The following is a 22,593-nucleotide window of genomic DNA, read 5'->3' on the forward strand; positions in this document are numbered from 1 at the left end:
CGAAGGGACCTCAGCCCCTAGGAGGTGACTCCTATAACACCTTCTCTGCTCCCCCAAGAGAAGCAAAGCTCAGAGAAGGTCGCTGGTGACCCGTCGTCCCCTTCTCTTTCTTCTGCTGGCGAGGGCAAAGGAAGAAGAACTGTTGTGTTCTTGACGGTCTGGCTAGCTGGCTGCTTCTCATGCATCAGATGTCAAGGAAACAAACAACTATCTGACTTTTAGAAGACATCTGAAAGCAGCCCTGTTCAGGGAAGTTTTTAATGTTTGATGTTTTATGGTGTTTTTAATATTCTGTTGGGAGCCGCCCAGGGTGGCTGGGCAGGCGTGGCCAGATGGGCTGGCTATAAGTAATTGATCATCATCATCATCATCATCATCATCATGCAATATTTCCCCACCCGCTGCTCAGTTTCCTCCCGGGTCTTTTCCAACCCAAACCTCCCTTGGGAGTCCTCTCCACACCCTCTACCACCGACGGCGCGGAGCCGCCCCATCCATCTCCAGCGGGGGCGGACCATTCTGCGCCTGGAGTTCGCCCCTGGCATTGCGCTGCTGCTAAGGATTCGGCCCTTGGCAAGCCAACCCGGGAGCGAGAATCGAAACGCTCCCGCCGCTGCGAGCTCTCCGGCAGCTTCACCAGCGCGCTCCGTCGCCAGGGCCGTCCGAACTGGTTCGAGCCCGGCTCACTGGGCCAATCGCGAGGCTCCCGACTCCGGGGAGCCAATCCGCTTCGGAGAGGTGGGCGGAGGCGACGGAGCGGGTGCGCAGGGGATGCCTTGTGCGCGCTTAGAGCGCTCGTTTGCTTGCCTGGCGCCGCCGCCGCCGCTCGCCCTCCCTCCCGCCTGCTCGCTCCCTTCCGCCGATCTCGAAAACTTCCAGCGCACTCCGGGCAAAGGAGCATGCACGGCGGGCGGAGGCGCAGCGCGAAAGCCCAGGCCCCTGGTCCCACGCCGGATCTCCGCAGCTCTTTGCCATGAAGCACTGGCTCCCGCACCTTCAGGATCAGAGGTAAGCTTGGCCGAAGTGCTGGTCCTTTAGTCCTTTCGTGCTGCGCTTTCGTCGCCCAGACGTAACGCTGCGCAGGGTGCTTTGACCCGGGAGGGCAGGGAGTTTTCGGAGTCTCCTTCACCCTTTAAATACGCGCGCGCGCCCTAAGGATCATGCACGCGATCCTTTACACGATTACTCGGAAGCAATCCGCCCTTTGTTCCAGAGGGATTGACGTCGAAGAGTTGGGCATCGAGGTGTAAATCTTAGGCGGGGAGATCCGTCGCGCTAGGGGAGGTTTCCTAAGGTGCGGAATTATGAATGGAATCGGATTCCGAGGGGAGTGGAATGAAATGCCTGGGGAGCGACAGAGAAGCGACGTGCCGGCAAACTCTGGAGATGCATATATATTTGGTGGGGTGGCGATTATTCTGAGATTTATTCAGCGTCCCCCAGACATGACAGCGTCCCAGAAAATAATGGCCATGCGTTAGAACGTCGAGGCGCCACAACAGCTTTGCTGTTGAAACTTTGATGTTCAATTGTGGCGACCAGGAAAGCCTCTGGCACCAGATTTCTAAAAATGAAGTTGGGGTGGGGGATAGAAAGAGTAGAATGCGGGGTTGAAAAGGAAAGGGCAAAATGCTGAGGAGAGGAAGCGGAGGTGCATTCCAGTTCAAGGGGAGTTGATACGGCGGCAAACGGCAGATCCCTACTTGCCCCAAGAAGAATGATAGGGGAGCCGGGCTACATTTCCGTGGGCCTTTAAGAGCAGCACATTTTCAGGCGCCAAGACCGAAAGCAGAAAAGGGAAACGAATTGCAGGTGGAGGCAAATCTCAGTAGGGAGCTGCAAACCTGGCTCGGTAGCGGTAATTGGGAAGAGATGCATTCCCAACAGCAATATGTTGGGAGAAGGTGGGATGTCGAAATTGCATGGAGGTGGGTTAATAATCAGACTCGGTAAAGGAGGTGGTGAGTCAGATGCTGGCTGGGACAGGTGGGATTAAGTTTAGGTAACAGTGAGCAGTATGAAGGTTCTAACGGAATGATACTGTAGGCCCCAGGCAAAATGGAAGAAGGGAAAATGTGCAAGAAAGTAATGATTACAAGTGCCAAAAATGAACCTTTGTTATATATAAAATCCCTTTTTATTTATGTAAACAGGAGTCCATTATAAGCAGAAAAACTGGGGGATATATATGTTGGTATAAGACTGGTGGGGTTGTAATTATGAGTGTTTACATCTGTCCCTCTCCCTTATCATTCACATAAAAGTAATTAGGAGAGATGCCAATAACATAGATGCAAACTTCTGCAAAGTCTCTTGTGTACAATCAAAGGGTATCTGAATTTTGTTTCCTTTGATTTGAGCATACCCACAGAAAGCAAGGGAGTGGCTAATGTAAGTCCATTGAATTCAGTAGGTCTTCTGAGGTCTGCTAAGTATGCCTTGGATACAACCTTTCATTTCTTTTTATTTGTGAGATGATACAAAGTAATTGCTTCCAAGTAAAATATGGCTGCAAGCTTTTTTGGAATTTGCTTGGTAGATTTATCAGTTAACTCCACAGTCCCAAGTAGACACCTTTCCTTAGAAGTAGGTCCCAATGATTGCCCATGGACCATCCTTTCAAGTAAGCATGATCAAACTGCAGCTTATAGTTTAAAAATTAAAATTATAGTTTAAAGATTAAAATTCGTCCCTCAGCTGATTGGCAAGGGCTGATATGGGAGAGCAAATGACTGGGGTACAAGAGGGACCCTCTCCTTCCTTGTGCCAAGGTTAAGGGAGAATAATCAGATAACTTTCTTCCCATTTTTATCCAAAGCTATCAGACATTTTGGAATGAAATCATTATGGCTTTTCTTCTAGCAATAAGAACAACAAGCAATTGAGTCAGTTGAAATCAATGTTACTATCTTTGCTTAGACCTAGATCAACTGGAATCCTGAAGGGAACATTTTGTACCCTGGTTCAAGTATAATGGGAAATAGCATATGAAAGACAATATTCCCTTCAAACAAGGGGTGGTAGCTTTTCTTTTATCCAGTTGTTTGAGTAACTTATATGCAGGGGAGCAAGTAGAAGGAACTTTTCTCATAAAGGCTCTGTATTTAAATGTAGTTGATTAATTGATTAAGATCCGTGTGATTAATCAACTTGTAATTGCTTGACAAACACTGCATTAAATAGATATTAAGATTGCTGTGCGGGAATCAAAACATAGTTCAGATTCTTGTGGTTTAGCATAATTTTTCTATGTGACTGGATATCAGCCACTTGGGTTTACGGTATTTTTTCATCAGGCAGGGATGATCAAATCAGTCACTATATCAAATGCAGTGGATTGTCACAATTTGAAAACTAGGGAGGTTATTCCCCCACCCCAACGTAACATGCTGAACCATGCTTGTTATCCTATATTATTATTGTAACTGAATATACAAAGCTCCATTAGAACCTTAATATGCGTCCTGATCAGCATGGAGACATATGCATATAAAATATCTTCAGGAACAGCAAACCATTCTTTTTGCTAAATACTTCAAATCAAGCAAAATACTAAGTTCAAAATAATGCACAACAATCAAATACATTCTCACAGAGTCAATGTTTGTGTGTAATTTCAAATAATGTATTCCTTAGCAAAGCATGATTAAGAGATTCTGTAGGCATAGGATGGGAGAACAGAGAATAAGAAATCTCGTAATCCAACCAGTTAAGCAGTTTAAGAGAGAGAGATTTCAGCAAGTGCTTAATACTCCTGTGGAAATCAATGAATTAATATCAAACTTTGGCTGGGTAATTCTCAAGCTTGATAATGTATCCCATAGATTTGCTTACCATTGTTGCTGGCATCTGGTTAAATTCTAAATTGGTTACATTGTTTTTTGGAAGATGTCCCAAAGAGGAAATAGCATTTCTGGTGAGGCCTGTATAGGGTGCGTAATTATTCTTCTCTTTCCTTTTTAAAAAAACAACGTTAGACATAATTAAAAGAGCAGGATGGTTTCCTTTTGTTAAAAGCATTGGATCCATAGTTTCTTTAACTTTTCTCTTACTTCTCATGGATTTGTCAAATCATGTCTATTGGTAGGGAAGTCTCCAACCCATCAATACCTTCTAGTAATTTAATTCATTTGCCTTTCTGATTTTTATCACAAAATACTTGTGCTGTCTAAAATGCTGTTTTATTCATATCTGTCTTTATTTTTGTGTTTATTTAATAAACATATTGGTCACTTTTCAGCAAAAAACAGCTCTCTCAAAGTGACTTACAAAGAAGAAAATATGTAATTATTACTCATATCCATTAACATTACTACAAAGTTGGTCTCGGTTCAAAACCAAGAGCCTCAGTTGGAATGCCTGGCTGTTAAAGAATCAGATGGAAATCTTTCTATTTTATTTTTCTACAAGGACTTGCAAAGGCACAGAGAATATTTTCATAAGAAATGCATCACTGTTTTTGCATTAGTATTACCTTAAAATTATATGAAACTTTTCTGGCTGACTTCCTAAGGCAGCTATGAGTAGTCAACATGGTGCCTTCTAGATGTTTGACTCGAGATTAGCCTTTCTCAACCTGTAGGTCCCCAGATGTTGTTGGACTACAACTCCCATCATCCCTGAGCTCTGGCCTTGCTAGCTAGGGGTGATGGGAGTTGTAGTTCCACAACATCTGGGGACCCACAGGTTGAGAAAGGCTGCTCTAGATGGTCCCATCAGCTCTAGCCAGCATAGCCAATGGGCAGGGAGCATGGGAGTTGTAGTGCATCTGAAGGGTGTGGCACCAGCTATCCTTACCTTAAGCTGTTGGAAGCCTCTCTTTTGAACTTCATTTATCTTGGTGGTGGAGAAGCTGTAGTGCTGATCAGTCATCCCTGATCAGTGGCCATGGTGGCTGATAAGAGTTCAATAACATCTGGAGGGCCATAGCTTCCCCATCCACGATCTAAGAAAGTTCAGCTGCAGAAATAGCTTAGCAACAATTTCAAGTGAAAGTTAAATAGAATAGCTTTATCATAGCTGTCCTGTCCTACATTTCTGGTGTATTCTTTCTTTTTTTGGGGGGGTGGGGAGGAGAAGCCCTGGGTATTTGAAGCAGAACATAAGTGACAGAAAGAATTCCAGTACAATTCCTGCTATTGAACGGTTGCTTTTCTAAAAGACTATGTTGTCTTCAGCCACAAGTGGCTCTCCATATGTAGACACCACGGGGACTACCAGTGATGGCAGACTTGGGCAGCTGGCTCGAAGCATGCAGGATGTTTCTTGAGGACACAACCAACCAAACAACAGCCAGTAACTGTTACAGCAATTTCTCATGAACCGTTGCCATCCATATTTCTCTTGTCTCAAGATGTGTGGCCTCAGAGATGTTTTGTACATCCCATGTTGAGTAGATCCCAAATGAGGCCTGCAAGTCAACTGTACCTCTGTGTGGGTTGCCTCCCCCGCCCCCTAGTTATACCCAGGGCTTTTTTCCAGCCAAAACTCACCAGAACTCATTTTTAGCACATCTCAGGTGGGCACCATTGCCATTAGAAGACTTTGGAGCTTTGTGCTGGACTTTGGAGCTTTGCACAATGAAGAAAGCGAGTCGATTCCACAGTACCCATGTCTCCAATCCCCTCACTCTTGGGGCTCTTACTAGAGCTTACCGGGGAGCAGGGGAATCACTAAGGGTACCCGCCAGAACACCAGGTCCTCAGAATGCTCAGTTTGAGGTTTTTAGTGGGGTTCCGTGATGCTCTCGTGGTCACCCCAATCTTCAAAGCACGAGGGCTCTTTCAACCGAAAGAGCTCCTGTCCGCTATTGATCGGGTGACCAACCAGAAGTCCATGGCTGTTATTTTCCAAAGTACATGACATAGAGCAATGTAACTGGTACAGCAGTACCACACAGAAGTGGTGATGGAGGGACACTATTCTGGCCACATTCATACCATACGACCTTTTAAATACATGAATCTAGACTCAGGGGTTCTAGACTCGGGCATTGAAGGAATAGGGTGGCCATAAAACCATTTGGGAACTTGTCTACTTGTCCTCTCCCTCTTTAAGATGAATAATTACAATGATGTAGGCTGGTGTTCCTCAGCCTGGCACCCTCCAGATATTTTGGACTATCTATGTGCCTGTTTGTTATGATCAGTAGGTAAGGTTCTCTTTGTGTTCCCTGCTCTGAATGATGTGAGCAGTGTAGCGACCCATGAAAGAGTCATTTTGGTGGGGTTCCATTCTGGTGGCCTCCCCACTGAAGTGCATCTTGCCTCCACAACATATTTGCTGTGACAGGTGAGGATGTCTCTCTCCTGCCAGCCTTCTAGAGGTGAGGTCTTCTAAAGATCTTCACCCTCCATTTTAAGTATGATGCTGCTATTATAATAGTTATGAATGAGTTGTATCCAACTTATTTTGACTCAGAGTAGATCCATTTGAATTAATGGACCCAAGTGAGTAATGTCAATTGATTTCAATGAGTCTACTCTGAGTATGTCTAACACCAGAAACAACCCTAAGCATTTTATTTGAAGTTGGCTTTAATAATTGTATTCTATATTATATTTTGTTGTTTGTGACTGTTGTGGGGAATAGGTGATATATATAAAAAAAGACCTTAATAAATAAACTCCGCATTGAGCAAGCTGACTGGGGCAGATGGGTGCTGGAATCCCACAATATCTGCAGAGCACCAGACTGGAGAAGGCTGGGGTGCAGTACATGGGCTCACTTTTAACATTATGGGATTTCAATGCCGTCACAATTTGGAGGTTTGTCAGCATTGTGGATTTAGTTGCAGCTGCTGTGACTCAAGAAAGTAGGATTGCAGAATAAATCCCCCAAAAGAAATCTTCTAATCAACGCAGCAATATTGAGATTATTGTCTGAAGGAGGAAAAGTAGGCCTGGGGAAATGGAACCCATGTAAGAACCCTGGGCTTTCTCCAGAATATGGGCTTTCTCCAGAATATGAGTTTTTCTCTGAAAATGTCATTACAGTACTAACAGGCTTTAAATAGTGCCAAAAACTGGAAAGCCCCTTCCTAAAGTATTGTTTCCATCTGTGAAGAGGATTTTGGAATAGGAATGGCCACACAGCTTGAAAAGGATGAATGGAGGATAATCTCTATTTTTCTGTGTGTCCAATAGAGACAGAAACCTTATACAGAGCGCAGAAGCTGCAGCATTCAGCTCTTTGTGTTTTGAAACACAAAACCTGCATTTCACAGTCTCTGTATGTAGATAAACCATACAGGGGGTTTTCTCCTGAGATTCTCTCCTCAACAGTCATTAGCAGAGTTGTTTATGATTGGCTGTGAAGGATCAGTCTGTGTTTTTGGTTTTATTCTTATAACTCAGAGGATAATGCAACATAGGAACTAGAGTAAAACTGTAGCAGTACTCTTGGTTCAAGAGTAGAGGTGTTTTTTGTGCTTTTTAAAAGAATGCCTTATATAATAAACCAGTGAAGTAGTCTGTGCCCTAGATAGGTGTTTTTCACATTTGAAATCCAGAATTTGTTTTTCAGAGATTGATTTGTAAGAATAAACCCAAAGCTTGATTCCGAAGAATCCAGGGGCTGCTTGAAAGTTTAGCAAGACAAACTGGTCCCAGGTTGACCCAGCAGCAAATCAGCAACCAGTGCAAATCTCCGAGCACAGGTGTTGTACGTTGACAAGACCTCATTCCTGTCAGCAATTGTTCTGCAGCATTCTTCACTAACTGTAGCTTATGGATCAAGCATGAGGGAAGACCCACATGGAGCACAGTGCAGCAATGCAGTCTTAGAAGTAACCAAGTTAAACCATGAACTATTGTGGCAAGGCTTTTCCAATCCATGAATGCCTGCAGCTGTCAAACCAGATGCAATTGCTGACATGCAATTCCTGAATGCAGAAGAATCATCAAACTTCAAACCTTCTCCTTTGGGGGAATCTAGGGTAGGCAACAGACCAGTTTCTCAGTCACGGGAACGACTCACCCACAGTTTCATTCTCCATTATTTTCTGCTCCATTCCTTTCAGATATCTTGGGGTGTTTATCCTGTTGGTCTTCAAGGTGGTGGCACAAAATGTTATTGCTTTACTCAGTACAGCTATGACTCAGGCAGTTTTTGGAAATATCATGGTAAATGAGAGCAGACAAGCTGTGTGTTTCACCTATTGCAAACATGAGTGCTTGGTGTACTGAAAACTAGTCACTGTTGGCATGTAAACTATGCTAAATCATTTCCCTATGTTAATGTCACATCTCTCTGCCTCTTGCCCCCCTCAATACCTGACTATGAATGCTATTTGTAACTATTTGAACCAGTGAATTAAGCAGTGTATCAGTGCTTTGTAGATTACGGATATTTAAGGCAATGTGGAAGATAGCTTTGGTTTCTCTTCTTTTATGCAAACCTGCCCAATTGTTATAACAGAAGATATTAGAACAGTAGAAACAGTGAGTTTTAGCTTCCTGTGTATATTATTATTATTATTATTATTATTATTATTATTATTATTATTATTAATATTAATATTAATATTATTATTAAATAATGGGGATGAATGGCAGGCATCTGGGATACTTTGGGCTCAGTTATAGATGTTTAAAATATGTGCAGGCCATTTTTATTTGTTTGATGACATAAATTGTATTAAATTTGGTGCACTCAACCTTAGTGGTTTAGGATCAGAAGTGATCCTGGCATTTCATACCTCTTGGATTCTCTGTTTATAAAATGTTTGTTGGCTTGCTGGAGCTAGCCGTGTGGTTGAAAGGGATGACAAGATAGCATTATGAGTTGCTGACCTTTTGTGCTTTTTTGTGTAATCACCAGTAATGATCCCTACATCTGAATACTAAGCTAGGGTTTTCTGGTGCCTGAACATCCCTGTTGGATGAAACCAGCAGCATGCCCTTGCGGAGTTAACATACTGCAGTCAAGGAATTTGTAAAAGAGATCTGCCTGGCCTTTCATGACATTTTAGTTGAACAGACTCGAATCTGCTCCTCTATCTGGCTTTGACATAAATTCATAGTAGTATCCTTAATCACTTCCCTACAAAGCCCTGTTCCAGGATTCAGTCGTTCACTAATGCAGCGTTCGAGAAATAGCATGCTGATTCTTCTGACAAGGATTAGTGCATTCTAAACATCCTGGTGAGTTTTTTGCCCCCTTCCCAATAATACTGTCATTGTGACTGCAGAGGTGAATTTCTGGAAAATAATTCAGTCCAAAAATATATTTTAGTCAACCTATTGCAATAATTACATTTCGTATCTTCCTCCGTGACATTTCATCTTTTCCTCATTCCCATATTATGCTGTAAATTTTCACTGTGCTTTTTATGTGTATTTTTGCTTTCACCTAAGGAAAACTGCTGGAAACCATAGGTTTCCATATATGGGACTAGGCGGTGGCTGTTTAGCCTAGTACTGACTACACTGACAGGTGTGGCTTCTTGTAAGATCTCACTCAGAGGAGCATTGTTTTCCCAGCCATGGTATATGAGATAATTTTCATACACATTTTGGTAGTACTATTTTTTTCGTCAAGAACTATAGTGCAAGATTAGAAGAAGTGAGATCTGAAAGATCCACATATTACTTTATGAAGTGTCAGTCAGCTTAGTTTCACTTTAAAATGCTTATCAAATGAATTCCTCAAATATCCCAAGCAATATCTTATATTTCCAATGGGTAAACACCATATGCAATTACCCCTCAAAATACCATCCTACCTACAGCTCAAAAATTCTTTGTTTCTCTCTGTTGAACAGTTTTAACCCTAAATGTCAGGAATGCAAAAGGGTTGCACCTTGAACTTGACCCTAAATGTTAACAAATATAATATGTCTACAATTGCAAAGAAATCAAACTAGTTTTCTAGAAATGCTAAGTTGCTGTTTGTAATGCAAAAGCAATGCATGAATTAAATTATGTTGCATCCACACCATGTGTTTAAAACACCTAGCTTCCCGCAAAGACACTCAGGAACTGTAATTCTCCCCCACAGAGCTACAATTCCAAACACCCTTAAACTACAGCTCCCAGGATTTTTTTTGGGGGGGGGGGGCATGTGCTTTAAATGTATGTTATCAATGTGAGCTCATTCTTATTTTTCCCTGGGACACGGTCAAGTAGACTGAAACAAAAAAGCAGTAACAAGGATAATGAAAACAAAGTACCGTATTTTTTTGCTCTATAAGACTCACTTTTTCCCTCCTAAAAAGTAAGGGAAAATGTGTGTGCATCTTATGGAGCGAATGCAGGCTGCGCAGCTATCCCAGAAACCAGAACAGCGAGAGGGATTGCTGCTTTCACTGCGCAACGATCCCTCTTGCTGTTCTGGCTTCTGAGATTCAGAATATTTTTTTTCTTGTTTTCCTCCTCCAAAAACTAGGTGCGTCTTGTGGTCTGGTGCGTCTTATAGAGCGAAAAATACGGTAACTTAAATCTAGGTCATGAAGTTTAAATAGCCGTATAATTGATCAACCAATGATAACATATCATCTGTTAATAAATAAACATTAAACAGTCCTTTGATAATTCCCAAGGTCCATCAACAAAAATACCAGAAAATACTTCAGATTAACTGCAAAAACAAGGCATTTCCAAAACTAAATCCTGACATCAGCAACAAGTGATAGCCCACCCTGCTGCTCTCTACAGCAGAAACAGCCTTTGTAGCTGGAGTCAGTCAAGGTCTCGCCTTTTCAGGCCAGATCGCAATAGGCCAGGTGAACAGGTCTTGTGGGACTTGCAATCTGATGACACTTTGAGGGGCAGCCTTTGTAGGTCAGCCAAGCAGGGAGCAGGACTCGCAGTAAAGCACCTTCAAAAGCGGCTTTTGACATCCGGAACAGCATAAGCAGTCTTTTGTAGCTGGAGTCAGGCCAGCTGAAATTAAGACAGATGAGCAGGTATTCCAGAGCTCTCAATGAATTATTTCTGGCACTTTCAGCAGTAGCTTTTGCCGCTGGAGTCAGTCTAGCCCCCATCCTCTCAGACCAGGTGGAAATGGGCCAATAAGCAAGGAGCAGGCACTGTGGGCTCACAGGAAGATTCATTTTAAAATGTACTGTCCACTTTCCCTCTGGGCTGCATCATTTCGGATTCCAGATGAGGGCTCACATAATTGAATGTTGCTCCCGGTAAACAGAAAAGCTTGTATGACAGTGAGCATGCTAGATTACAGTCCTGTTCACCAGCATCTAATTTTCTAGGTAGGGGTTTTTGATCTTGTTTTTCTTGCCTGGAGAAACATTTGGTCATATGGTACAGCCTACATGTAGGTGTCTCAGTTTTCTTTGTTTACAAAGTGGGAGCTGTGTCAAGATGTTGCGACATGGAGTGTTCTTTTAAGGAATTCAACCACTCTTTTCCACAACCACCACCTCTTTTCTGATTTTTTTTTTAAAAAATATTATTTTCCCCCTACAGTTAATCAGAATTTCATGACTCCTAGGCACACTCAGTACTCATTGGATTGTTTTGAGGATCCTCCCTCTAGGATTTCTCTTCTAAAGTTTTTTTGTACTGTTACAAAACTTGGCATTCACACAGCCCTGCTGATCTCTCTGTCGCACGCGTGTGCGCAGCAGTGTTTTGAAAGTGTATGCAGTTGTGCTCACCATCTGAACATCAGAAATGGAGCACAGTTTTTTAGAGAGCTAATATCCAACTTTTTAAGTATATAGAATCCTTAAAGTAGCTGACAAATAAAAACAGAAATAGGTAAATAGTCATAAACAGTATTTATCATAAGGGTCAATAGGCAAAAGCTTGTGAAACAGTAACTGCATTATTCTAGCCAATAATGGAGGCTGTTCTGCTTTTAATGGGTTTCGAACGTTGGGTTAGAATCCCCTTCCTTTTTCAGCAGTGATACAGTGGTACCTTGATTTACGAACTTAATCCGTTCCGGAAGTCCGTTCTTAAACCAAAGTGTTCTTAAACCAAGGCATGTTTTCCCATAGCAGCGGGGGACTCAATTTACAAATGGAACACATTCAACAGGAAATGGAACATGTTCTGCTTCCAAGGCAAAGTTCACAAACCAAAACACCTACTTCCGGGTTTGCAGCATTCTTAATCCAAGTTGTTCATTAACTAAGCTGTTCTTAAACCAAGGTACCACTGTACTAAGAATGGTGTTTGAATTTCCTCTTTTATATTCTGAATTGGGGGGGGGCATAACTGATGAATATTTACATTAGATTTTGTAATCTTCCGTTTTCCATTTCGTGTTAATGACATTCAGAAGCAATTCAGAGGTTTTTTGGGTTTCTTAAAAGGTTCTGGCAACATCATATATGAGAAAACTGTTGGTTAGCAAACTTACTGGGTGCTGTTGGACTTGATGGTTGCCTCTTGGCTGACCCTATTTTTTAGTGCTAATGTGACATTAAAATTAGATTGGAGATATATTGCCATTCTGAAGCAATTTGATGGGACATTAGAGTAATTTCTGAATAAGTAATCAGTACCATGCTATAATCTGGTTACACGGTAGGTCTGTTCTTTTCAAAAGTGGAGTATTTTCTCCTTGGTTTAAAATTTAGAAGCAAAGAATCATTCTTGCCAAGGACACGATATAGCAAATATAAAAAGTCATAAACCCATGTTGCCCCCTGTATTCACTGCTACTGGCAGCATACTTTTGAGAAGGGTCTTAGAGAACAGGAATTTTCAAGATCAGTGACAGTGGTCATCCCAAAGTTTTGAAGCAACTGATCGAATATTTTTACATGTAAACAAATCTTCATAACCCTGAGCATTAAATGTAGCACTCATGGGACACTATTGTCTTTTGATATGTGGTTCTAGAAACTGGAGGGAAGGGTTATGAAGGGGTGAACATCTGCTTAAATTCTCCTCATCTCTGATGGAAAGAGGGACATTTGCAAGAATTCTTTCCCCATCCTGTCCCCATTATACCTTTCACACAAATACCCCACCAGCATTTTCTGCATTGGGACATCAGAGAAAACTGGGAGGAGGCAACCGTAGGCCACTGCAAGAGGCACAGACTGCAAATTAAGAGACACAAGTCTCTGGAATTGTGGTGTAAGGAAAAATCCTGCAAGCAAGCAGCATATAATGCCTCTGAGTCTGTCTTAGAGGCTTCTATTGCCATACAAGATCAAATGAAGCAAATGGGCTGCTTGGCTGGGTCATTCACACTGGAGCCTGGGAGCAAATCATAGTGTATGGGAACTTATAACCTGCAGTCCTAGGTGAGTCACCACATAGACCAGTAGAAAACAGACCTGACACCTTCAGTTTCTAGATCTGGCAAGTCATGATAAGAGGATAGCCTATTTCCTCCATCCAATTAAATGGGTGGGCAGGGTGAGCTTGCCCCTAATTTTCTGCTGTAAGTCTTCATGTTCTTTGTGACTCTCAGTACCTCATTTGGACTGCTGATTTTGTTTTTAATAATGTACCACCATGTTTGTTAGCATGTCTTGGTGGCATGCACATCCTTGTTATTACTAGGTAACTCATTGGCTGGTGTTGGTTGCTTGTTTACTGCCACTGTTGGGAAAAGAAAAGAACGGATCAGCAGATCATTTGGAAAGTGTGATGTGGCATGCAGGTTGCTTATTAAACACTTAAAAATGTGAATACTTGGGCAAAACTAACACAGAGCAAAGTAGCACTCAAAACATAATGTTTGTCATTGCATGTTTCTTAATGCAACCAGTACCATGCCTGTTGATAGGAGTCAATTTGTGCCTAATAAACAATCCAAATGATTAGGGCATGGTTAATTTAACTACCCATCTAAAATTTCTTCCTACCTAAGATTCATGCAGAATGGTTGTCTAGGAAATTTTCTATTTTGGTTGTAGCCAGAAACATAGAAGCAGCTCAAAGTTAGCCTATCACACTGAATTGTTCCTGCTTGGCTGGTAATCAAAATTTCATGAAAGCTCCATTTGAACCAAAGTCCTGAGTTTCCAAGAGTTCAGTGCCTCTTGAACTGCATAAACTGGAAGAAAATGAAGGTGGATCTCCGCTTGTTCTGGGGATGATGGCTCAGCACAGATCCTTAGTCCTCCTCTCCATTAATGTTCTCTATCCCCTCCTCCCAATCCCCAAACGACTATCAGATTTGATGAGCTGGATAAAAGAAAGGATTGAGTGTTCCAGTCCTTCCTGTCCCCATTCCTCTTAATGTCCACCCTCACTGCCCATCTTTCCACCTTTAAGCTTGAATGTAATTAACACAATCTGTATTCTTTGCATTTCATTGTCCTCTGATGCCACTGTTTCCATTCCTCAAACCCCACACCCATGTCTGCGATACTTCATGCCAGAATGAATTTGTTAAGTCTTTGATATGTCGTGAGACTCTTGGTGGTTTTTACTGAGAACTAATGGAGCCTGCATCTGCATTGCCCTAATTTGGATTCAGTTTTTTCCTAAGTTAAGTTCAGAGGCAGCCAGTATGGTGCCCCACATTGGGCTACAACTCCTGTTGGCCATGTTGACTGGGGCTGCTGGGAGATGTAGTTTATCAACATCAAAAGGGCACCTCATCGGCTATTCCTTGTCTAGTCTGTGTTGGAATGTTAGAAGACCCATCTTTTGCCTAGGATCTTAAACAGGTGTTTGAGATGTTTACTGTAAGGTCATAATTTGTGTTTCTGTGATGCTGAATTTACCTTAACTTGGTGCAGAATTACAGAAGTGTTATACCAAGTTCTGAACATCCTGCTTCATAGCTGGATTACTGGCAACCTCAAAAGGTATTATGTACTCTTCATTAGTATTTCAGAGTGGCATGTTAATACACTAATATCCTAACGTAGGAGTGTAGGACAAAGCAGGCCTCTGTCATAGAATTTACAGTCAGAATAATTGTTTTGGGTGCCTTTTTTAACAAAAGCCAACAGCGTAACAAGTAGAATATTTAAAGGGGATAAGAAACTCCATAGAGCTGCTCAACTCTTCCACAAATCAGGATGATCCAGTGCCAACCTTTTCCAGATCTGTCTAATCCAGTGTGCCAGAAAGAGACAAGAGGCTCATGACAGATCTCTCCAGGTGAATGTTTCATTTGCATCAGCATTGTGGGGAAGATAACACCCACACACCCATTCCTGGTTATACAGTGGTACCTCTGGTTGTGAACGGGGTCCGTTCCAGAGCCCCATTTGCAACATGAGCAGAATGCAAACTGCGCGTGCGCGGGTCGCGATTCACCACTTCTGTGCATGCGTGTGACATCATTTTGAATGTCTGCACGAGCGGTGAAACCCGGAAGTAACCCTTTCTGGTACTTCTGGGTCGCCATGGGACGCAACCTGAAAAGATTTAACCTGAAGCAAACGTAACAAGAGATATGACTGTACAGCATCAAAAGAGCCCAAATATTATTTTACTTGTATTTAATTTAACTAGAACACCAAGTCCAAATATTCTTTGAATTTTACAATGGTAGGCTTTAATCGCTGCCACCCCTCTCTCTGTGGATGTGGATGTGAATAATCCTTCAATTTCTTGTAATAAAGAAGCCATTGTTTGAGTGACAGGAATGATGATTATTATTATCACTATTATTAAATGTTGTTTGGTTGTAACACCTACAGTATTTATCCTAAAAGTCCTATAATAAGAAAATTGTTTGCTGCAGATGGGTTTGCATCCATGGGAGAAGGGCAATGACAGGCCTAGACAGCATCTTGAGAAGTAGAGACATCACCTTGCCAACAAAGGTCCGTATAGTTAAAGCTATGGTTTTCCCAGTAGTGATGTATGGAAGTGAGAGCTGGACCATAAAGAAGGCTGATCGCCGAAGAATTGACGCTTTTGAATTATGGTGCTGGAGGAGACTCTTGAGAGTCCCATGGACTGCAAGAAGATCAAACCTCTCCATTCTGAAGGAAATCAGCCCTGAGTGCTCACTGGAAGGACAGATTGTGAAGCTGAGGCTCCAGTACTTTGGCCACCTCATGAGAAGAGAAGACTCCCGGGAGAAGACCCTGATGTTGGGAAAGATGGAGGGCAAAGCTGTTTACAAAAAGATAAAACAACAAAATCTACTGCATTTTCTGTGACTCTTAACAACTAAAATTGCCAACTTTTATTTTCTCCCCCTCCCACTTATTTCATATTAGGGCGCAGAAGAAATCACCCTTATATTTAGACCAAACACATTTTTCTTTATTACCCATGTAGAAAATTCAAAACAGATGGGGAAACATAGATATTTGTTGTTAACACTTAATTATTCTCATTTGAAGAAGATTTAAAATGGGGAAAATACAGAATTTTGGGGTTTAGGGCAAAATGTACAAATGCAAGACTGGCATTTTGATCCTTTCTTGATCCCCAAGCTCTATTGGATTTGAACATTTTAATTATAAGTACCGTATTTTTCGCCCTATAGGACGCACTTTTTCCCCTCCAAAAATGAAGGGGAAATGTGTGTGCATCCTATGGGATGAATACAGGCTTTCGCTGAAGCCTGGAGAGCGAGAGGAGTCGGTGCGCACCGACCCCTCTCGCTCTCCAGGCTTCAGGAAGTTCTGCGCAACCCTCAGGAGACCGGCGCGACTTCGCGCCGGGCTCCCAAGGGTTGCGCAGAGCTGCCTGTGCTCCAGGGCTTCCCGGAGAGCTGCCTGCATTCCGAAGCCTGACGTGCGCTGAAGATCGCATCCGGGCTTCGCGCAGTTCTCCGGAAGCCTGGGGAGACCGGCGTGGCTCCCTAGGCTTGCGGATAGCAGGCTGTTCTGGGGGCTGGGATCGGGGGAAGCTCGGGCTTCCCCCGCGCCAGCCCCGTGCCTGGGGGGAAATAATTTTTTTTTCTTTATTACCCCCCCCCAAAAAAAAACCAACTAGGTGTGTCCTATGGGGTGGTGCGTCCTATGGGGCGCATTTGTGATTATTTATTTTGCTAACAAAGTCAACATTATTTCAAATTCTGCAATAGCAATTCACAAGAACACTAGCATATCAATACTTGTGGCTTCCAGTGTCAAGGTTATGAACATTAAAAGAATGTCATTTGGACAAATATAGTTGAAATGAAGAGGGAAGTTTGGATTTTTGCTATAAACATAGCTTTTTGTGAGTGGGGTAGGAGGAAGCCATGCAAACTCTGAACAGAATAGTTTCCAAACCAGAGCTTCAGCTGCTGCCATTTTTTAGACTTATTTTCATAAACTCTCTACAGTCATGGGCTGTATGCCCCTAAATACCAGTCTGGGGCAGGAGATGGATATTGCACTCATGTCCTACTTGAGGGAAAGGATTATGTTCTTAATCTTGTTTTGGGTTCTGAGGAGCTCTTGAGAAATTGCAGTCTTTGGGCTAAACTGATGTGATATTGATTGCGTGAATGCAATAGCGTGCCTGTTTGTTTGTTTTTGCAGTGGTTTTCAACAGCACAGAGACTTCACCTGAATATCTTCCTTTCATGTTAGACAAGGGGGAGGTTTTGTGAGGAAGGACCTCTAGAGGTGTGGAAGTCCTGTGTGAACACATTTTTGCCAGTGAATATAGGGGGGAATGGCACAGTCAGTCTTTTTATCAAGTGGGTACCACTCGTGGTGATGGGTAAACAAGAACTTTGCTAACCATCTGTAATGTGGAAACAGTAGTGACCCATATCACAGGATAATCTTGAGGATAAGCCCATGAGAATGATAAATACAGCTGAAACATACTAGATACACAATACGGAATGAAACTTAGAGTGGTGAATGGCACTATTTAGCGGGAAGAAACCCCAATTAAAATACTTGTTATTACATATTTTTACATGGCTGTTTATTTGTATACATTTTAGAATTTTATATATGGATGTTTTATGATCACCAAACCTTTATTAGGCATTACAAATATAGGCTAAGTAGTAAAAGTGGACTGAAACTTCAGTCAAAAAACTGATAATACCAAAATTGACCATTGGAACCCTAAGGATCCAGCACAAATGAATCTGCGAGATTTTGGCACTCAAAGTTAGTTTGTTATAGTAAAAGAATGCTATTTGCAAATGTATACTGTCTGGTTCAGAATTTCCACAAGGTGCAGAGTAACAGTGTTACCTAATCAGGAGGTATCTTTTGCTTATGATGCAAGTTGCTAGGCAATAGAGAAGAAGAAAAAATAACCAGGCTGTTCTGTGTTGGTGCTTCATAATAATAAGTCACTTAGCAGTGCAGGCATATTTAAGGGAGCCCAAGCCTTCTAAGAACACACATTTTTTCTTACACTGTAAACTCACATTATCATTCACTTTTTGCTATCATTGCTTGTTGAAGCAATAGGGAACAATCTTGTAAAGGTAGCTTTTAATTCCGATCTTATCCTTCGCCCTTCTCCCCTCAAAGTGACCCTAATACCATGAAACAAAGACTGCCTGTGGTTGCAGAAGAATATAAAGCAGACAGTAGCAGCAGCAAAACATCTGCCAAGTACAGTGGTACCTCGGTTTAAGTACTTAATTCATTCCGGAGGTCCGTTCTTAACCTGAAACTGTTCTTAACCTGAAGCTAACGGGGCTTCCCGCTGCCACTGTGCCACCGGAGCACGATTTCTGTTCTCATCCTGAAGCAAAGTTCCTAACCTGAGGTAATATTTCTGGGTTAGCAGAGTCTGTAACCTAAAGCGTATGTAACCCGAGGTACCACTGTATGTGCAAACTAACTACATAGGGAGGGCAGCAATATGATCATATATTTCAACCTACAAAAAACACTTCCACAAGAACTGGGCTTTAGGTAGCTGTACAATCATTTGAACTTGCTTGCCCAGGGTAGGCATTAGTGCAAATCTAACACTGGATCTCCTGGGACGCTGGCATTGCCAGCTAGTATACCAGGATTTCATCCAGGTCACCCATATGGGAAACCAATTCGAATATGCCCACAGGTAGGGATGAAAGGATCTGTCAATTCCATTTCTTTACGTTCCTCATTTTTCCCAGTCTTAAATTCTCTGGTTTCTCTTCAGATCGTATAAATCTTTCGCCTTTTACTTAAATTTGGTTCTCCACATTTACGAATTTTCATTTTAATCTTAATCATGAAAATTATTCAGCATTTTAGTGAAATTTTCTCCTAGTGAATATATTTTTGTGTGCACACATTGATGTACACATTTTGCAAGCAGTTTCTCCTAAGGCATGTTCTTGGTTATTTTTAGCCAAATATTCGTTTTTTATGCACACATTCACCTAATACGTGCATTTTTAAAAAATGAGAAACAGCATCGCAAAATTCAGATTAGTGGGAATTTTAAAGTATGGCTATTTCTGTTCTCATATTGGATCAGAACGTGGAAATCTGATAAATTCAGCTTCCTGTGTGAACTGGATTGAATTTCTCTCCATCCCTACCCACAGATTACATTCTTCTCAGGAGCATATGAATAAGCCTTCGTATGTTTGGCATCTTGACTATTCCTGTTCAATCAAGTGCATATCTGTGTCTATTTGGGGCCATCCCCTGAAAAAAAAAGGTATAACAGGATCTCAGGAAAGAGCAATGTGTTGCATCAAATACGGTGGTAGTACACACTATTGTTTGTTTACAAAATATTTATCCTAGTAACCTGTTTTACTTCTTTTCAAGATGTCGTTTTGATTCATCCATGCACCAGTGGCTGGAAGAAAAAACGCACATTGACCCAGTCAGATGTTTGGCACCAGGCTTTTAGCTTTGAGACAATGTGCACTCATCTCTGCATTCGAGAAAACCCATAGAGTTTGAAAGAGAAATACAAAATGACATGGTGTGTAATGCTAGGCCTTGCAAAGAGATGGGCAGTCAAACTGGAGAGTAATGTAAATTGGCAGATATCAAGTTTAGAAACTATTTTTATTTATAAAAATTAGCGCCATACCCTAAAATTGGTTCAGGAAAGCTATGGGATAGCTCACTCATGTAAGGAAACGATAGCTACACAGACTCGTGTCTCCCTCCCACCCTGAACAACACTGAAATGTTTTCTGGTGACAACCATGCCACTGTGAGATGTTGGGTGATTGGAAGAGATTAATATTCTTTCTCTTTCTCTTAACAGCGACTGGCGCAAAGCTAACTACATGTATAAAGTGTGGCAAGGAGCACTGGGAGACGGCTAAAACACAGTCATGTCTTCGGTTTGGCGCACCATTTCAGCTCTTCACGTGAACTACAAGAAACTGATATGCCTCTTGGTCGTCGCCGTAAGCGTATGCCACAGTGCCTCTGCGATGTGTCCTGCCGCTTGCATTTGTGCCAGCGACATTGTGAGCTGTACTGGCAAGAACCTCTCGAGAGTGCCCGCAACGCTCTTCAAGCACACGAAAAGATTGGATCTCAGTCACAACCGAATTGGGATTTTGGATCACGACTGGATGCCAGTGTTGCTTGATAAACTGGCCACCCTCATCGTCAGCCACAACGGCATCACGAGTATCTCCACAGGAAGCTTTTCTGCGACTCCAAATATCAAGTACCTCGACTTGTCGTCCAACAGCTTGAGGTCGCTTGGCAGTCCTGTCTTCCAGGAACTGAGAGTTCTGGAGATTTTGTTGCTGTATAACAATCACATTGCCCATGTCGATTCTGCTGCTTTTGGAGGGATACACAAATTGCAGAAGCTCTATTTGAGTTACAATTCTCTCTCCCAGTTCCCAATTGACTTGTACATTGGGAAACGTAAACTCTCCGAACTTGTGCTATTAGACATTTCTTACAACCAAATCCAGTCGATACCCATTCACTACATGAGCTTAGTGCCGGCCAGACATCTTAGTGGGATCTATCTTCATGGGAACCCCTTTTACTGTGACTGTACACTTTACTCCATGCTAAACTTCTGGTATCTTAGACACTTCAGCTCAGTGGAGGATTTCAAGGCTGAGTACACATGTGTGTTGCGGTCAGGCTCCAATATGAATAAACTGCCCTTATTGCACGACAACTACTTGAATTGCTCGGAAAGCACCATCAATGGCTCTTTCCATGCGTTTGGCTTTATTCAGGAAGCTCAACTTGGGGAGAGGCTGATCGTACCTTGCGACACTAAAATCAGCGATGCAGGCACCCACTTTGTTTGGATCAGCCCAGACAATCAGTTTTTGGAGCCCAGCAAAGATATTGAACACTTCAGAGTATTTCTCAATGGGAGTCTGGAAATCGACGAGGTCCAGTATGAGGATGCTGGACTTTATTCCTGCATTGCAATAAACAGGAAAAGACTGTTGAATGAGACCATCGAGGTGAGGATCAATGTGAGCAATTTCACCGTGGACCGGTCTCACTCTCACGAAACCTTCAACACAGCTTTCACCACCCTCGCCGCTTGTGTAGCCAGCATTATCTTGGTCCTCCTTTACCTCTACCTGACGCCGTGCCCTTGTCGGTGCAGGTCCAAGAGAAGAAAAAGGCAGCCAAGCCAAAGTAACCCACATGCCTCCATATTGACCTCAAATCCTCCCCTGGACTTTCCAGCTGATGAGAAAAAAGCCAGCAGTGGCAAGAGGGTGGTGTTCCTTGAGCCCGTCAAGGAGCCAAAGCCGGGACAGAATGGGAAAGTAAGGATGTTTCCTGGTGAGAACATCATTGCGGAAAGTATCCTAAAAACTCCCCGAACAAAATCGGAATCCGATTCCATGAACTCGGTGTTTTCGGACACGCCTTTCATGCCGTCCTCTTAGCTTCCTGCCTGCATTCGCATTGTATGGCTAACTCTTTCAACAGCTAGCTGTCCTGCCTCTAGCCAATCTTAAAAGAATAGGGGAAACTCTTTCAAACCAAAAGAAATTGTGAGGTCGTTCTGATAGGTGGTGGTTACATGCCCTTCATTCTGTAAACCTGGACCAGTGCTGGGGAGGAACACTTTGCTAGATGGCTTTTGCAGCTCTCTGCTTTGAAGAGGCCATCATGGCAGATGCCACTGCTGTTTCAGTTTCTGTGCTTATAGGCATGTGAGTGCCGTTCAATGAGTGGCGTTTGTGCACCGCTCCCATTCACTTCAGTGAAGCTTGTATTGGAGAGCTTCCCAGCAGATTAGATCCTTGGCTGCGTACCTGTATAGAATTTGTGTAACTGTAATTATCAGGGATCAGAACCACAATCAATATGGCTCCTAGAGCTTAGATTGATAGGGAAAGAGAGAAATAGCCATTTACTAAACTTCTGGTTTCTGCCTTTAGGCACTAAGCACATAACAGAAACAAAGGAAGTGATACAACAGAAATATTTAAAAATGGGCTTTTGTGTAAATTATGACCTAAGCTTTGTGATTTTTTGGGGGGAGGGGAGCTGTCATCTCCTTCTGAATACTAGAGATTCAATAGCCAGTAACCGAATGTATGATTATGTGGTATAAATAAACTTTCACTATATGAAAACTTTGACAGAAAACACTTGTCCAAAGTTACAATCTATAAACCACTTGAGCCTTTAATGCTTTTCTCTCCTATTAAGAAATTGGAGCCAGAGCGATGTTCAACAGGTAAAGTTTCCCCATGAGTGCACAGAAATGGGAGAAGCTGCACCTTTGGAATATCTGGGTTCCTCACCATTCTTGAAGAGACAGGAGCTCTGTTGCTTCTGGAATGTGGCCACTTCAGCCTATCTACTTATTCTGAAACTTGCATATGTAG

The 22,593-nt window shown here is 42.4% G+C and overlaps 1 protein-coding gene across 2 annotated transcripts; it reads left to right on the top strand.

The window, feature by feature from the left end:
• The first annotated feature begins 467 nt into the window (after nt 1–467).
• Nucleotides 468–22,400, top strand: AMIGO2 (adhesion molecule with Ig like domain 2). Of its 2 annotated transcripts, XR_013843192.1 has the most exons (3): nt 468–1,008; nt 20,022–21,750; nt 21,861–22,400. XR_013843192.1 is itself a non-coding variant. In XM_079994282.1 (2 exons), the coding sequence occupies exon 2, from the start codon at nt 20,092–20,094 to the stop codon at nt 21,640–21,642; it is 1,551 nt and encodes a 516-aa protein (XP_079850408.1). In that variant the 5' UTR covers nt 468–1,008; nt 20,022–20,091; the 3' UTR covers nt 21,643–22,400. The 2 variants fall into 2 exon arrangements, 1 of the variants encoding a protein (XP_079850408.1); XM_079994282.1 differs by having other exon boundaries at nt 20,022–22,400.
• Nucleotides 22,401–22,593: the final 193 nt, after the last annotated feature.

Source organism: Podarcis cretensis (genome assembly GCF_951804945.1).
Source record: "Podarcis cretensis genome assembly, chromosome: 10".
NCBI classification, from domain to species: Eukaryota; Metazoa; Chordata; class Lepidosauria; order Squamata; family Lacertidae; genus Podarcis; species Podarcis cretensis.

Excerpts from the sequence above, each read along its gene's own strand:
- AMIGO2 (XM_079994282.1), top strand. The coding sequence starts at position 20,092 with ATGTCTTCGGTTTGGCGCACCATTTCAGCTCTTCACGTGAACTACAAG.